General features: G+C 38.0%; 1 protein-coding gene across 1 annotated transcript in view; it reads right to left on the bottom strand.

Moving 5' to 3' along the window:
* Window positions 1-18,460, bottom strand: part of LOC108793933 (mucin-2-like) — a 147,204-nt gene that overhangs the window by 74,659 nt on the left and 54,085 nt on the right. The window contains exons 23-32 of the mRNA XM_018564895.1: window positions 16,839-17,018; window positions 14,474-14,713; window positions 13,881-14,037; window positions 12,157-12,288; window positions 9,790-9,937; window positions 9,307-9,339; window positions 5,975-6,126; window positions 5,616-5,663; window positions 4,191-4,238; window positions 1,210-1,779 (exon numbers count right to left, since the gene is read on the bottom strand). Coding sequence (XP_018420397.1) covers window positions 1,210-1,779; window positions 4,191-4,238; window positions 5,616-5,663; window positions 5,975-6,126; window positions 9,307-9,339; window positions 9,790-9,937; window positions 12,157-12,288; window positions 13,881-14,037; window positions 14,474-14,713; window positions 16,839-17,018 — 1,708 coding nt within the window. The remainder of the gene's footprint in view (window positions 1-1,209; window positions 1,780-4,190; window positions 4,239-5,615; window positions 5,664-5,974; window positions 6,127-9,306; window positions 9,340-9,789; window positions 9,938-12,156; window positions 12,289-13,880; window positions 14,038-14,473; window positions 14,714-16,838; window positions 17,019-18,460) is intronic.

The raw sequence follows: 18,460 nt of genomic DNA, 5'->3' as shown, positions 1-18,460 counted from the left end.
AAATAAATATATTTATAATTTTTTTTTTTTTTTACACTTTTTTTTTTTAGTTTATAGCAAGCAGTCACTATGACTGCTTGATACATTAACTTTTTTAACTTTTGATAATTATTAGGCTGCTCCAAACTTAGGAACAGCTAATAATAACCTTAGAGACTGATCCAGAATCAGATCTCACTAAAGGTTTCTGATCGTGCTCAGACAATCAGAAGTGAAACATTTCAGGCACAGAGATACATTGTAACATTGTCCCTGAAATGTATCACACAGCTTCATAAACATCGGGCCAGTCTATGGAGCTGTCAAAACGAATAGCAAAGAGGTGACTCGCTCTGCTACCTCTCTGCTATCTTCAGCTGTCAAATACCGGAGCGCTTTTTAGCGATCCAGTATTTGTATGTAACAGCTTCATTCTTTCATTTTACAAAAGCCTAACTATTTCATTAAGGAATGCCTCAATACTGAGGCATTCATTAATTAATGGTAACCGCTCAGTGGTTACCAGCATTACAGAGCCACAAATAACTGGTCACGTACACTTGGCCAGTCATTTAGGCACTTCGTGGCGGGATGTACAGTGTACGTCTCCCTTCACGAAGGGGTTAAACAGGATCACCTTTCACAGGTCTCTTGTAAACAACAGTGGGACCTTTGTCCTACTATACTTAAAATGCAGAAACCAATAAACCAATCTTAAATATTTATAAAAAGGGCTTATGTAGAAACCGAGATATTGTACATAGCAACCAATCAGTTGTAAGCTCTGTTTTTTTTTAAATGTAATGTACTCAGGCCTTTCATGGGTGCGAATATACAGGTACATCTCTAGAGTTCTGGTGCGTTATCTTGTTTTGTTGCAGAAGTATACAGAATATTCATGTCTATATAATGATTTCATAGATCCTGCTTAACTGATCGAATTAAAGGTTTTTACATGAGATTACTAATTCTAGGTGACTTAAGTAAGCAAATTGCATCTGTTTACATTATGAACTAAAATTTTAAGAGAGTAAACTAATAATTCAGCTACTGTTAACTATACATATGTTATTGTAAAGAAACCAATACATCTACAGAAATACTAAAGGAGATAAAATATATAACTTTTTGAATCTTTTTCAAAAACAGCTTCAAAAACAGATCACAATTGCTCTTTGACTAATTTTGTTTTAAAGTTAATGATACCACTTAACCGCAATATTCACTCACCTGAAGATATAGTTGTTGTTTCAGACGTTGTAGTAGGAATTATAGTTGTAGGAGTAGAGGTAATAGTTGTGGTGGTAGGAGAGGTGGTAGTAGGCGTTGTGGTTGTAGGAGTAGTGGTAGTGGGTGTTGTTGTAGTAGGAGGGGTGGTTGTTGGAGTTGTGGTTGTTGGAGTGGCAGTGGTTGGAGTTGTAGTAGGAGTTGTAGTAGTCGGCATTGTGGTACTGGTTGCAGTAGTAGTTATAGTTGTGGAATGGACACATACAATGTCACAGCAGTCCATTCGGACCTCATAGTTAAAGCACCTCTGCCAGAGGTTTTCATTTGGCTTCTGGTCACTGTTCAGACAGATGAGCCCATATGACACATTGCAGTGAATAGTCTGTTTCAAATCCTCCAAGCTGACATCTGGGGCATTAACTGCTCTGCACTGAATTTGCTCAGGCACACTGCAGAATGTATGATGTTTTCTTATCTCATCATAAGTTTCATAATCACCACTGTCCAAACCTTCCCCTGGCTTGCTCACATCATACCACTGGGTCCACCAGCATACTTTTTCATAGATACAACCTGTGCAAAACAATACATATAGGTAATTTACAGGATATACACTATTCATTTACAAAATGTGTTTGGTGTCATATAGTCTAATGCTTTGGTATATATGTACTTGATATCAGTTTCTGAAAAAGTGTATCCATGTTATTTGGCGTATGTAATAAATTGCATAAACTTTGCTGGGGTTATATATATAGTGAGTTAGATGCTGGAGCTTCGGCTCAGCTGATCCAGATGTTGGATCGGCTGAGTCGAACTTCTTCTGCACTTCAGCTCAGCCGAACATTCAGACATGTATGGTTGATTTTAGCCGATGTACGTCTGAAATCAACCGTATAATGCTGAAGTGAATAGCCAAACAGCGTTCAGCTCACTTCACTTCAGCTTGGTTATTCACTCAGCTGCCTTCGGCAGCTGAGTGAATAACCCCCTCAGTTATAGGGTCAAGGTGATAAATGTTTGAGTCATATAAAGTTGGGGATTAAGTATTAAATCTTAAGACACAGGGTAGGTGGTTTTAAGAGTTAAGGTTCTATTTTTTTGGTTAAGTTAAGGGGATGGTTAAATAAAACCTATCATGATAGAAACATGGAACTGATAAACTCTCCTTCTACAAATGTCAGTAGCTAGCTGTCACACTCACTTCTTACTTATATGCTTTGAGTCCCTAATATTGAACAAGTATGCAGAATGGTATTTTTCTCAAAAAAAATTTTTTTCTGCATTCTTGTTCTGGCTCAATCATGCAGAAATCAGTGTATCAGCTGGAAACAAGCATATTCACTTTTTATTCAATGGTTCATGAGTGAGATAACACTTTTAGATTGTTCATTTTTAACACTTTTAAGTGGCTCTTTCAGATTAAAAACTTAATTTACAAAACTGCTGTTAGCAGTTATAAAGTTTGGGGAACTAGAGGTGATTGCACATACCTGCAGCTGCTTTCATTGCCACCTGAATATTGAGCTATTCTGAACAGGCAAAGTTGTGACACTTCCCCATAGTGTGGGAGCATGTTTCTTCCCTCCTGCCCTGTGCATTCTAATTGGCCCATTAAAATGTCCTATTATTTGTACATATAAGGGGCAATCAAACCAGACAGAGTCACTTTAAGCTTGAGGCCACCACCGTTAAGTGTTTTGTCTATGCGATCAACAGCTACTCGGTTATATACAGGTGAAACTCGAATAATTAGAATATCGTGCAAAAGTAATTGCAGTAATTGCTACAAAAGGGGCCCAACCAAGTACTGAGTACATATGCATGCTTGTACTTTTCAGAGGTCCGATATTGTTCTATGTACAATCCTTGTTTTATTGATTGCATGTAATATTCTACTTTTTTGAGGTTGTGGATTTGGGGTTTTCATGAGCTGTAAGCCATAATCATCACAATGATGACAAATCACAGCTTGACCTATCTTGCTTTGCATGTAATGAGTCTATCTCCTATATTAGTTTCACCTTTTAAGTTGCATTAGTGAAATAAATGAACTTTGCACGATATTCTAATTATTCGAGTTTCACCTGTATGGTGGTTAAGGCATTAATAACCCTGCATACTGCACTCCACCATGTTCCCCTATAACAGGTATGACAATATTCAGGAAAAACTAATCATTAGACATGTAAGTTTTGTTTAATTCTAAATTGAAATTCAGACGAATTTCAGATACATTTGAATTTCCGAATTATAATGCATCTGAATTCAAACAGATTTTTTCTTTCTGACCTTTTTTTGAATTTCCAAATATTTAATTCTAATGACCAGTATGGACTAAAATGACCAGTAGAGATTAAGAGGAACAGTACAGACTAACATTGACATGTAAGTTTTGTTTAATTCTAAATTGAAATTCAGACGAATTTCAGATACATTTGAATTTCCGAATTATAATGCATCTGAATTCAAACAGATTTTTTCTTTCTGACCTTTTTTTGAATTTCCAAATATTTAATTCTAATGACCAGTATGGACTAAAATGACCAGTAGAGATTAAGAGGAACAGTACAGACTAACATGACCATTATGGACTAAGGGGACCATTATGGACTAAGGGGACCATTATGGACTAAGGGGACCATTATGGACTAAGGGGACCATTATGGACTAAGGGGACCATTATGGACTAAGGGGACCAGTAAGGAATAAGAGGACTAGTATAGAACTAAAATGAGCAACTCCCCCCTCCCAAAATATTAATTAAGGTAATTTTTAATTAAAGAACTCAATCTGAATTGTTTTGAACGAAACATAAAAAATTTGGATCGATCCGAACAGAAAAAACAAAACATTTGGATCAATTTGAACCGAAAACTATAATTTTTAATCAATCCGCATTCCGAATAATGAACCAAATCGAATTTCGGATCCAAAATGTGAGCCTTTACATGTCTATATAAATCATAATACCCATAACTTACTTGTTGAAGGTGGACTGCTTGTTGTTGTCATTGGAGATGTGGTGGTGACTAAAAGAAAAGAAACAGTATTATGAAGATTTATTATTATTAGCAATTACGTGCCTCAAACTCACATAAATTAAAAATGAATAGTATGTGCACTGCAATCTGTTCATTGAATAGACAAATTTAATTTCCACATAAAGCAACTCTGATTTAATTTTGCATTAGAAAATATATTATACAGTACATTTCCACATGTCTAGCAAAGCATGCCAAATGCCAAGTTACTAATGCAACATGTGATAGCTTTTAAAGTTTATTAACTTCTTGAAAAAGGTTAATGCTAAGAACAGGTTGAACTATGTTAGAGTTATTACCTGTTGTGCTTGTGATAGTAATGGATGTAGTGGAGGGTGCTGAAGTGCTACAGACTTCCAACTCTTGCTGCCAAAGGGGGCCAAACCAAGTACTGAGTACATATGCATGCTTGTACTTTTCAGAGGTCCGATATTGTTCTATGTACAATCCTTGTTTTATTGATTGCATGTAATATTCTACTTTTTTGAGGTTGTGGATTTGGGGTTTTCATGAGCTGTAAGCCATAATCATCACAATGATGACAAATCACAGCTTGACCTATCTTGCTTTGCATGTAATGAGTCTATCTCCTATATTAGTTTCACCTTTTAAGTTGCATTAGTGAAATAAATGAACTTTGCACGATATTCTAATTATTCGAGTTTCACCTGTATGGTGGTTAAGGCATTAATAACCCTGCATACTGCACTCCACCATGTTCCCCTATAACAGGTATGACAATATTCAGGAAAAACTAATCATTAGACATGTAAGTTTTGTTTAATTCTAAATTGAAATTCAGACGAATTTCAGATACATTTGAATTTCCGAATTATAATGCATCTGAATTCAAACAGATTTTTTCTTTCTGACCTTTTTTTGAATTTCCAAATATTTAATTCTAATGACCAGTATGGACTAAAATGACCAGTAGAGATTAAGAGGAACAGTACAGACTAACATGACCATTATGGACTAAGGGGACCATTATGGACTAAGGGGACCATTATGGACTAAGGGGACCATTATGGACTAAGGGGACCATTATGGACTAAGGGGACCATTATGGACTAAGGGGACCAGTAAGGAATAAGAGGACTAGTATAGAACTAAAATGAGCAACTCCCCCCTCCCAAAATATTAATTAAGGTAATTTTTAATTAAAGAACTCAATCTGAATTGTTTTGAACGAAACATAAAAAATTTGGATCGATCCGAACAGAAAAAACAAAACATTTGGATCAATTTGAACCGAAAACTATAATTTTTAATCAATCCGCATTCCGAATAATGAACCAAATCGAATTTCGGATCCAAAATGTGAGCCTTTACATGTCTATATAAATCATAATACCCATAACTTACTTGTTGAAGGTGGACTGCTTGTTGTTGTCATTGGAGATGTGGTGGTGACTAAAAGAAAAGAAACAGTATTATGAAGATTTATTATTATTAGCAATTACGTGCCTCAAACTCACATAAATTAAAAATGAATAGTATGTGCACTGCAAACTGTTCATTGAATAGACAAATTTAATTTCCACATAAAGCAACTCTGATTTAATTTTGCATTAGAAAATATATTATACAGTACATTTCCACATGTCTAGCAAAGCATGCCAAATGCCAAGTTACTAATGCAACATGTGATAGCTTTTAAAGTTTATTAACTTCTTGAAAAAGGTTAATGCTAAGAACAGGTTGAACTATGTTAGAGTTATTACCTGTTGTGCTTGTGATAGTAATGGATGTAGTGGAGGGTGCTGAAGTGCTACAGACTTCCAACTCTTGATGCTCTGTGCCATTCACACATTTTATTACAATACAAACTCCGGATGACGGATCTACTGTGGATATGATTTCACCTTCTTCATGTCTTACGCCATCGATGATACAGAAACAAGCTGTAACCAACAGACAACAAAGTCATTTCTTTTATTTACAAGCATATAACTAAACAATGTGAATATGCCTTGTAACACATGTAAATCCAGAAAATACTTGATAACATCAAATGGTTAATAACAGGTTTCTATCCCTCCCTGACTTTTATGTAGTCTACAAAGGACAGTTTTATCCACAATACTATGAAACCTACATTTATTTCAACTCTTTTTAATAGTTGCAGTAGAAATTATGTGTAATGATTATTAGTTAGTTATAGTTTAGTACTAATGTTCCTTACAATATGTATGGAAATCATATTCAAATACCAGTCTGAATGTAAACATTGAGATGCCCACACACATAACACACCACAATACTGTCCTGTAAAGAGAAGGTGGCAAACTCCTTAGTCAGTGGGGTTGATTTACTGAAGTCATACAACATGTTCACTTTGGAAAGTAAATGTTCACTTCCACTTTTTTTTATTCACATTGAGTGTTCACTACAAATATCCAATCATGTACAAGCAAGCATCTTGTTTTTCTATTTCCTTTGCATATGATTAGGTATCCAGCATCAACATCACTTCACCTTATTTTCTAAAATAAGTGAACATACACTTTTCGATATGAACATTCACGTTATTAAGTGAACAGCCTCTACTCCTTTAGTAAATCAACTCTGCTTATCTAGCAGAAAGTGTGAAGAGGATGATTCAATTTACTATTGCGTCTTTTTTTTTTTAACTGGCAAGACAGAATTTTGTAACAAAATAACAGCCTTTCTGTCTTTGACATCCTATATATATATATACAAATATTGTTAATTCTATAAACATATTTGCTGAATGTACCTGACTGGTTGTAGACACACTCAACCTTTGCTTCTGGAGAACATACACTAAACAAGAAAACAAGAAAAATGTAATTGTTATTACATTTGCAGCTATAGTATTTATACTTTTAAGGACTCGTTCAAACCAAGCCACACCTTTGTGTAAGGGTGGTCAGGGGTGGTGCTTTCTGTTGTTACAACGCAAGCCACTGTTTTCATTTTTTTTTACTTTATTGTAACGGAGCTCCCATTCAGTGCCATGGGGTAACTGCAGTGAGGTGCAGTGCATGGTGTGTCTGCATTTTTATGCAGCCCACCTCAACATGTTGTTATGGTAAGAACAGGGTACATAGCAGACAAATTGTTTTCTATGTGACCTGGAATTAAGCCTGTGTTTTCTGTGCAGAACAATGCAGTATAGCTGATGTGTTGTGAACAAGTCCTAACTGAACCCCTGGCAAGCAGTCGTTCCACTAATTATAGACTGTATACAAAGAGCGAACACTATAACTGCCTCCTTTCGATGCTATGTTTTTAACAAAGGAACATAATAATAATAACAAATAATAATTTTGTTTTTTAATCAACTTTCTACTTCAGTGCACATTTGATATGTGTATTGACAAGTAACTTTGAAATCGGACTGTGTCCATCAAATTGTATTTAAAAGTTTCCCCTTTTTTTGAGGACTACAGCCTGCAGGGTGCCCCCTTACAAAAGTTGTCCCCATCAGAGTGTCCTCTAAAATTGGTTGTCACCATTGTAAGGGGCACTCTGATGGGGACAACCAGTGTAAGGGGGCATCCGTATGGGGGAAAACTAATTTATTAGTTGCTCCCATCAGAGTGCCCCCTTACATTGGGTGTCCCCTTTAGAGTGCCTCTTTATATTAGTGTTTCTACATATCTTATTTTACTAGTAGTAGGTCAAGGGTGGGAGCAGGGAGGCAGAGCAGGATGCAGAACAGGAAGGAAGATGACAATCTTCTGTCCTCTTGCAATGTCCCGAGCAGGGAACACATTTGACGCCACTGCTTGCTAGGACTGCTGGCGGCCCTAGCAACCAATGACTGCAGAGTAGGTGAAATGGCGTCATTGGTTGTCAGGGTGCCAGCAGCCCTAGCAATGAATGACTAAAGAGAAGGGGGAGCCTGTGCTGGATTATGGCTGGCAGTGGATACAATGGCCTCAAAGGCCAGCACATCCACTGTCATTCATTCATAACATAGCTTAGGTTGGCAATCCCGGACCGAACCGCCACTTAGTCCATGTCCGGACCGCAGTCCGCCATTTAGGGACACCTACTCTAGAGATACATTTTAAAGAATCAGTCTACCTACAACTGATATTTCAGTTTTGGTAGATACTGGGGAATTTTACAATCTAATAGGTTCTCTATGCATCTCTATATATAGAAGGCCTTGGTTAGCCATCTAAATCTTAAAGGAGATCTATGAGATGAGTGATTTCCACTCTACGCCGGGATCCGCTCCGGCTGCGGCGTCTCGGTATACTGCGAGCTGTAGCTCACGGTTTACTGAGCTTAGGGTAATGGGAGGACACTAGTTTGTGTCCTCCCATTACCCTAAGGAGAACTATGGGGAAAAACACTGACCCCATAGTTCTCCTTTAAAGCGTTAAACCTACTATCACATTCTATTGTCTGTGTGTCCCAATTGGGCAGATTCATGCCTTTATTTGTGCTGGTGGCCATGTGTTGCTGACCCAAATGTCTAAGAGGGGAACTCTCTTCACTGTGGATGATTTCTTCTAACATACTATTGTGTCTCTGGGACAGGAAGAGAATGGACATTTCCCAATGGAACAAAAAAATAACTTGGCAGAATTTTTACCCCTTCTATGAACTATCTAAAATTAAATAAGTTGTTAGTTTAAAAAAAAAATGTATTGTCTCCAGAGGCTGGACAGTTACAAGAGACATTTGCAGTTCACATCTTCCTTGAAAGCTATTTTTTTATCATGTTAGATTAAAAAAGATCCTCTAAAGATAACCATACACATGAAATAAGTGTTGCCTGGCACACGCATTTAAGCTGAATCAGACAGCGATACCTGTGTTTAGGGAATCTCACATTAAATAAACCTCAGTTGCTCATGACCAACTATCCTTAGGGTAAAAGATGAACACCGTTGTTGTCAATTTTTTCAGAAAATTATATAATTATTTCCGCAGGAGATCTTTTGTCTGAAACTCTTTACTCAAACTTGCATGTCTGGATCAGTACACATGTTTTTGACTGTGGAGGATGTTTGGGAAGGAAGATATCCTTAACACCAGCTTATCTGGGGGAAATCATTATTTCCCTGTACAGTACTGACAAAGATATTGATTATTGTTAAAATGCATACTCATATACTCATTGTTCCATCTACAGTTAACTATAAACAGATTATGTACAGGTGAAACTCGAATAATTAGAATATTGTGCAAAAGTAATGGCAGTAATTGGTGCAAAAGGGGCTCAAACCAAGTACTGAGTACATATGCATGCTTGTACTTTTCACAGGTCCGATATTGTTCTATGTACAATCCTTGTTTTATTGATTGCATGTAATATTCTACTTTTTTGAGATTGTGGATTTGGGGTTCTTGGGGTTTTCATGAGCTGTAAGCCATAATCATCACAATTATGACAAATCACGGCTTGAACTATCTTGCTTTGCATGTAATGAGTCTATCTCATATATTAGTTTCACCTTTTAAGTTGCATTACTGAAATAAATGAACTTTGCACGGTATTCTAATTATTCGAGTTTCACCTGTATACTTTTCTTCCACAGTAGATAATATGTCTTACCAAGTGTGACAGCTCTCAGTGCTGGGCACTTCCTCCCCATTTTCATAGTGGGTGTTATTAATGTAACAACCACATAGCTCTGGGGGCACGCAAATCCTCTTTGACTCATCAAAAATAGGTTTGTCTTTAGGGCAAGTTGGGTAGCAGCCTAACAAAATGCAAAATTATGTTGTGAGTTATTAGCACCATGCTGTTTAATTCTCAGAAAATATCCACACCAAATAAAATTAAAAGTGACCCATGGCATTTCTCTCCCATCCAACAATATCTGTGCACAGAGGCTGTTGTAATCTCTTTATTACTCCTATTTTCATATTACAGGTCCCTAGCAAAAACTGATGCAGAGGTCACTTTAAACATATGTAACCCTATAGATAGTGATTCAATAGTGTGTGGTACAGAACACATATTCCATTTAAGGGAAACATACATAGGCATACCTAAGGCATAAGAATAAAGTTACCTAGTTAGTAAGTGAGGTTGAATTAAGGTACAATGTCGCAATGGTACATGTTGCTAACAATTTCCTTACCTTTAACCAATATATATATATATATATAGATAGATCTAGATAGATCTAGATAGATAGATAGATAGATAGATATCTCTCTCTCTATCTATATATACAGATAGATAGAGAGAGAGAGATATCTATCTGCTGGGGTTAGGTTCCCAAGGGAATGGTTGTAAATAGAAACCAGTTTAAATTAAAACCCAGTATATAATGTAAGTCAATGGGAAGCGAGGGTGTTATGTTCCAGACCTTTCTCAAAATTGACATAAGTAAAAAAATACAGGTACATTATTTTTAAAGCTGCTGAATGAGCTCCCACAAGGAGCTTTAAATAAAATGTACATGTATTATGTTAGTTATGTCAATTTTGAGAGAGGCTTGGAACCTAGCTTCCGTACTTTCCACTGACATTATTTACTGAGTTTCAGTTTACACCAGTTTCTATTTAGAACCATTCCTTGTTTTGAGAGAGGCCTGGAACCCAACTCCCTCACTTCCCATTGACATACATTATATATGTGGTTTCAGTTTACAACACTCCAAGAAAAAATATATATACTGCATATGACAATTTAAATAAATGCCCGGATCTTAGACTTTCATAGTTTAAACACAGACCTGGAAGAACTAAAATCAGAACTCCTAATCTGCATACTTGTTTGGAGGCCGTGACCTAGAAAGTATTAAAGCCATTGAGTCACCATAACAGTCAGGAAACTAGTATTTTTCACAAGGAGAGGCCAGCAATAGCTTGCATTAGCTATATATTTCTTTTACTTACAACAATTGTTTTTCCTCTTCCTGGTCCCCTTGGGCATTAGTAATGTAATGTGCCCAAGAGTTACATCCTGGGAAGGCTACATCAGTAGAACATTGCTGAAATCTCATGAAATCTCAAGGAAAGGCACTTTCCTCTCCTGAGATGACATGTATGGTCACATGTCCTAGTCACATGTGCCAGAGTTCCAGGAAGTAAAGGGATATTAGCGGTGCACTGAAATAACATTTTGAAACCGAAAATACAAAAAATGGCAGGCCGAAACTGGGAAAATATTTTTTTTGAATAGAGTCCTCAATCTCTTTTTCTGCAGCCCCTGTTATGAATGAACAGGAATCCTCTATACTGAGTGTTCCTGTAAATGCATAACTTGTGGATATAGTATTTTTTTTATGTGCACAATCATGAATGAACGGGAAGTGATGTAGAGCACTTCATGCTCCTTCATAATTGGGAATACAGTAAACATACCACATCCTCAATTATTTACAAGTAGTCAGCAAACACTGATAGCTGACTTCTTGTACCTGCTCTCCATCCTGTCACAGGAGCCTGAGCGGGTGTTGCGTGAAGAGAGCAGGTTCTACTTTGACAGCTGACTCCTCCCCCACACTGCGAGCTCGGCCTCATGTGACACCTGACAGTTGTCTCTGCCACCACACTGCTCTCCATCCTGATATGTCACAGGAGGCTGAGTGGGACGGTGCGGGAGGAGAGCTCAGCCTCCTGTGACATTGTGGCTCACAGCGCCCCGCTCTGCCTCCTGACAGTTTCTTTCCTCCTTAGCATGCTACCTGTTAGCACTGCAGCACAATTGATTATCTTGTTCTGTTTATCTATCTCTAAATCTGAGCTCTTGGTGCACAGCGACTTAAGAGACGAATACTAATTCAGCTTTAGGTACTTACACTGCTTGAATTTCAAAATAGAGGTAACAATACATTGATAAATACAAAGCCATATTTATGTGTGTATTTTACATCTGTATGGAGTTCAGCATTAATGTGTTATAACAAAGCCTTAGTAATTGTGTTATAAGATTCAGAATAGCATATAATAGTTCTGGGAGACTCACCTTCCAGAAAAGTGATGGTGACGTTAGTATAGACATTGTTGATGGAGCGACATGTCGTTATGTTGTCATTGCCACATGGGTGATAATGCCACTCACATTTATCTTTAGGATTATAGTAGTCACAAAATATGGCTAGAGGGAAAAAAAATGTAATTATTTGGCTGAAGCACAATTGTGGTATACAGTTCGGTGTTTTCTAATGTCAGTAATTTGGATTATGTATGTGGTTTAATAATACCAAACATCAATGCAGACTTTAGAGTCTAAACTTACAGACAATGATAAAGGTAGCTGTATATTCTTCTGTATCCCCCGTTGAGCTCAGAGGTTCCTCCCACCGTTCCTCCCACCGTTCCCCACATCAATGCAGGACACAGTAGCAACATAGGGGTTGGTGAAAGGAACCACTGCAGTGAGTGCAGCGTGGGAACACAAAAGATCGACATTCCCGGAAGTGTCAGTTCCTGTCCAGATTTCAGTGGAGGATTGTTCATCAATGAAAGGTTGTCCAGCAGTGTGGATAAAGTAAACATTTACAATCTTCTTTCTAGGTGGGGGGGGGTTAAGCCACAGAGTCCCATTTAGAATCTTGTCTAATCCTTTCACTGACTGGTGCCCTGATGTTTTAGGAAGCCATGTACAGCACCCTGCTGCTGGTCGCTCCCACCAGATGTGATCTATCTGCATTGCATGGAGAAGCAAAGACCCAGTTATGACATAAATGGGTCTAAAATAAAGTATGCAATGAAAACAGAGGATGACAGAGTTCATTAGCACGTGGATGGTGAGGGAGGACCAGCTTTACTCAAGTGAAGTTGTCAGCCTAAAAAAGTTATTTAAGGTAAACAAAAATACTGGGCATATAACTAACAGTATTATTTCTGCATTAAATTAAATTTGGCTAAAAATTTTAATATAAATAAGTAAAAGTACATAAACTATAAATTATAATATTAATAATAATTACCTTCTTCACTATTCATCAGATAACACTTTTCAAGCTGCTCACAGACATAGTATTTGTGGTTGAATAAAGACATAAGTCCATCAAGTCCAACCTATTGTGTGTATGCATTTATGAGCTGATGTGTGCGTGTATACGAGTCCATGTGTGATTTTTCTCTTGGCTATACCTGTACCCCTTAATGCTCTGGTCTCCCAGGAGACAGACATAAGATATTTAAAAATTAGCACTTACTGATGACAGTAAGTGGGTGATTAATAACCGGTTTGCATGGCGAACAGCTATACGAGTGAGATTCACTGTTCATTATTAGCACTAGATGGGGCCCAGGAGGATAGGACATTTCTATGGAAACTTATGAAAAATTCCTATGCTTCCTAGACTCAATTTATTGGCCAGGATGTACTGCAAATCTCATTTGCATAGCTATTCAATGTTCACATGGATTATAAATCAACCCCCAAGTAAGGGGAATCTGTTCAACACACATAGAAAGAACATTTATGGCCATTGTTCACAGTGGATTGGGGAAAGGTTACAACTTCCGTAAGCTTATATTACTGTCTGTGTTCCTCCTGATTACACGCACTTCCTGTATATTTATTAGGTCAGTCAAGAAATGAGTGGAAGTTTCCATAAAGGGAACAGAGACAGTAATAAAAAAAACCTTATAGATGTTTTAACACCAACCCACACTACCAAAAATTAAAAACAAAATATGACTATAGCTAAGATTTGAGCTCTAAAATACTATACTCACGGCATATATCTGGTGTTCTCCAGTAGACACAGGCATCGGATTTGGTGCACTCCTGAGCATAGGCAGCTACTGCAGTGCAGAAGCACTCACAGTCTCCACCACTATCACAGGAGCATGCATCTCTCACGCAAGCCTCATAGAATGGTATTGGATCCACCTATCACAACATTAAAAATTGTCAGGTGACTTTCATGTGTATAGTGTTTAACATCCTTACTTTAACCTAAAACATGTTCCAAACCTATTATCTTTTAATTAGACTTCCTGTTCTGGTGACAAAGTGACTCTAAGACAGAAATTAAGGGAGAAATTTTCAAGGAGGATAACGTTCCCATAAAAACACTCTTTATTTCAGTAGACTAGGGGAATGCTAAAACTCCCATGAACATATTATGTCTGTCTGCTTCATGTTTAAGATTTACCCTCACCTTCTGTCCAAGTGATAACATTGTCACTAAGATAATACGTGAGGGGAAGAGTCCTCCGGCATCAATACAACAGGAGAGGTTCTTACAATTCCCTACTGTATCCAAAACTAAGAAAATGTTTTGGCTGGAGTAAAATTTTGCTGTCCTCCAATCTCATCTACATACCTTGCTGTGACAGACTTTAAAGACATCACTTTTGATTATTCCACACTGCTTCTCAGCCCAGGCATGGCGATGTGGTTTCTGACTGCAAGGGTTGATCACCTCTGTGGCATCAGGACAAGTAGGGTCCAATTTCCAGCTATTTCCAAACTCTAGCACATCATTAACTTGTAACATGTGGCTGGTTGTAAAATCATTTTGTGAATTATCATCAAAATTTCCGCACAAACCACACAATTTGCCCTGTGAAAAGATATGTATTTATATATAATGGATTCAAAATAAGAAAACAAAAAAAAAAGATTTCAATTAATTCCAGACTAATGGCTCTTTACATTTCATACGCAAGAGAATAACTACAAATCTAAATTCAGAAAATAAAAAAACCTTATACAAAAAAACAATTGATAATGTCACTGATACCATCATCGCCATTATTTTCCATCCCTTACACGAGGTTTAGAAGCCTGGTACTGCCAAAATGATAAATGTTTGAAAAGAGGAAGAGTGGAGCAAAGATGTGTTCTGTTACTGCTGATATTTTGGGGGCTATCAAATATGTCAATGTTATAGAAACATTAACCTGTTATTAGTCAGCTAGACAACATACCAGTAGAATACGATTATATGAGAAATAGAAACTGAGACTACACAGATATTAGTTATGAGACTATTTCTGCTTTATTAAAAGGGAGGACTACTTGTATACATGTTTCCAAACAAGCCGACCTGTAGTCCTATGTGTAGCTAAGGGTCAAGCTTGCCTCAGAACCAATCTAATCTAGATCTATGGTGAGAACATTCGGTGTGCACCCTGCAAGCTGCAAGTTCTGATAAGAACATCTCATATGACTTGTGAAAGGTTGAAGGAAGGCAAATCAACAAACGGAAAAAAGACACAGCGCTCTCTTGGGAGTGTGGAGTATGTGTGAAAACGGCCGATGGGATTGCTGCTCTAAAAACAGGGGGAGAAACCTGTGAACATAAAAATGAGGCAAATGAGAGCGCAAATCCTGGGAGTGTAAAAGGTGTAGGCACAACCAGTGTCTGTGTGTTACGGGTAAAAAGGACAAAAAATAATCAAAACGAAATATTAAAAGACAAAGAATTAGAAACTTACTTGAGGAGCCGAAAGTCCTGGTAAGGGAGGCCGCGGAGGGGTTCTGGCGATGCGAGATATATACGGTGTATCCCGGGGGTGAAAGGATGAATGAAGGAAAGACCAATTTAAACTAACTGCTGTGTGGGCAGAGGGACTAGTGGAGAGGCTGCCTCTAGTCTTGGTTGTGACCAAGGGAGAGGTTGCGACCAAGACTAGAGGCAGCCTCTCCACTAGTCCCTCGGCACACACAGCACTTAGTTTAAATTGGTCCTTCCTTCATTCATCCTTTCACCCCCGGGATACACCGTATATATCTCACATTGCCAGAATCCCTCCGGGGCCCCCCTTACCAGGACTTTCGGCTCCTCAAGTAAGTTTCTAATTCTTTGTCTTTTAATATTTAGTTTTTTGATAATTTTTTGTCCTTTTTACCAGTAACACACAGACACTGGTTGTGCCTACAACTTTTACACTCCCAGGATTTGTGCTCTCATTTGCCTCATTTTTTGAAGGAAGGCAAATTCCTATTTGTATAACAAAATAGAGATACATTTACAAAATGGAACCCAGAAATCTAAATTTCCATCACAACCCAATCACTCAAATTTCATATACTGTGCGTTTTAACATGTTAGTATATTTCAGAAATTATCTCAATATTTTTGAATCTGCAGCTCTCATTAAAATAATACCCAGGGATTCTTGCATGAAAGTCCTTGTTGCTTTTCTAATTGTTCTTCCACATCGTCACCCTGTAACATACTCTTTCAATGAAGACTACAATCAGCCATGCCCATGCACAATGCATAGGCATGTTCCACTGTTGTCCCTGTCAGGAAACCTGCCCTTAGAAATGCCATGCAGCCATTGCTGGAGTGCATGAAGGCAGGAAGGAACTAAAAAGAGGCTGCAGTAGAATAGCAGCACTGAGATGCAGCAAAGGCTAAAAAAGGTGAAAACAAGTATTTTATTTTAAAAACAGCAATTGCTTATGATATACAGTGAAAGTAAATGTCATTCAGGTAGGGTTTGAATCGCTTTAAGGAATAGGGTCAACAGTACTTTCTTCTTTGGAGTCAGGAAATAAGGGAGTACTGAAAGCTATGATAAGTCTTCAGGTATAAATGTATTACAGGCCAATTTAGACACCAAAGGAATAATTGCAAATACTGAGCACAATGCAATCAGTGTAGATATTTTTTTCCTGAATAATCTGGACAGCAAGTTAGAATGTTCAACTTCTAGTGCTGGATACAATCTTTATACCTTGTATGCAGGTGACACCTTGATGAATATGGTGGTCTTTCTGTCCCAGATCAAAAGAATACCATTGCTTGCCTCAATGACCAGGTAAATACCAACTTCACGGGTCAGGTAACTCACACTTTGTACACCATGGCCTTCAGTTTCCACTAAGTGTTTGTCTGCCAATTTTAGTACTTTATCCTGAGATAAAACAAAACAATATTAATTTATTTCATATATTTATCAGCATTCATACATGTCTGTGTGCATATGATAGAATTTTTACTGCTAGTGTGGCATTTTTCTAACATCCACATTTTTTTATGTTTACACCCCAAAAAATGGTCACAATAAACATACTGCACATGTAACAGTATGGATATCACTAAAAACCTTTAAACTTTTCTTTAATTTAACCAAAGCCCATTATTTTAGTGCAAGGTTATGGATTTATATTTGGGTTAAATTGCTAGTAAAGCTGAACTCCAGGTTTTTTTGCATGCAGGAGGGTTTTTAATTCTGTTCTAGTTTTAAAGCAGGACTCCAGGATTAACCCTTTTTATGAACCCTTGCCATGGGGCTACCCCTGCACTGCAAGGCTTAAGTGGTTATTTGTAGGATATACTCACCCAAAGTTCTGAGCCAGCCAGCGGTCACAGCGCTTCCTCCAGCCTGTTCTCTCCTCGGCAGCAGCAGATTGGAATGTTCCTCAGTATCCTCACATCTATGCAGGGGTGTCAAACTCAATTTGATACCCCTGCATAGAGCCGCATCAATATTATGGTTGCCCTCAGGTAAGACTAAGACAATATAAATGTATCTAATCTTTACCATAATTGACTCTGCATTCGATTATCACTTGTTTTAGTAATAACTTAATACCTAGATCTGAAGTCTAGGAAATGGCCTGGTGGGCCGGATTCAGCCTCCGAGCCTTGAGTTTGACACATGTGATTTACTGGATCTTAGACTGCTGCAGAAGAGGGGGAGAGACATTCCAGGGACTGGTCTAAGAAAAGCTGGCTCAAAACTTTGGGTAAGTAATTCTTTAGGGTTTTTTTAACCTAGACACAAATAAGCAATTAACTCTTGCAGTGCGGGGGTAGTCCCACTGCAAGAGTTAATAAAAAATTCCTGGAGTTCTGCTTTAAGGTTTACACAGCTCTGCCCCACAGCACAGCCCTATCTGGTAGGACAGAAGACCTGTTTTTTCTCTGCTGCAGTTTAGTAACACGTCCCAGTCATGTCCCCTCCCCTTCCACATGACTGGACAGTGAAAGAAGAAGCAGTAAACCGGTCGATAAAGGTCGTTACCAAGTCAAATTCATGAACTTACACTACATGCATTTTAGAAAAATACATTTGAAGTAGGGATGTCCTGATACCGATGCTAGCATCGGAATCGGGCCCGATACAGGGCATTTTGACAAGTACTTGTACTTGTCAAAATGCCCCAATGCCTAGCGCCGAAGCTTGCGCCCACCGGAGCAGCAGTGACGCGACGATCGGCAAGGTAAGTAAGAAGAAAAAAAAACCCGCAGTGGCCAGTCAGCGCTGGTCCAGTGGGAGGAGCTCCAGGTGGGGTTCTAATTTAGCTGGCAGGCACCTCTAAGCCAGCTAAATTAGGACCCCACCTGGAGCTC

The sequence above is a fragment of the Nanorana parkeri genome, unplaced genomic scaffold (assembly GCF_000935625.1).
Source record: "Nanorana parkeri isolate BGI_ZX_2015 unplaced genomic scaffold, ASM93562v1 scaffold792, whole genome shotgun sequence".
NCBI classification, from domain to species: domain Eukaryota; kingdom Metazoa; phylum Chordata; class Amphibia; order Anura; family Dicroglossidae; genus Nanorana; species Nanorana parkeri.
This window is presented reverse-complemented; position numbering and strand designations above follow the sequence as displayed.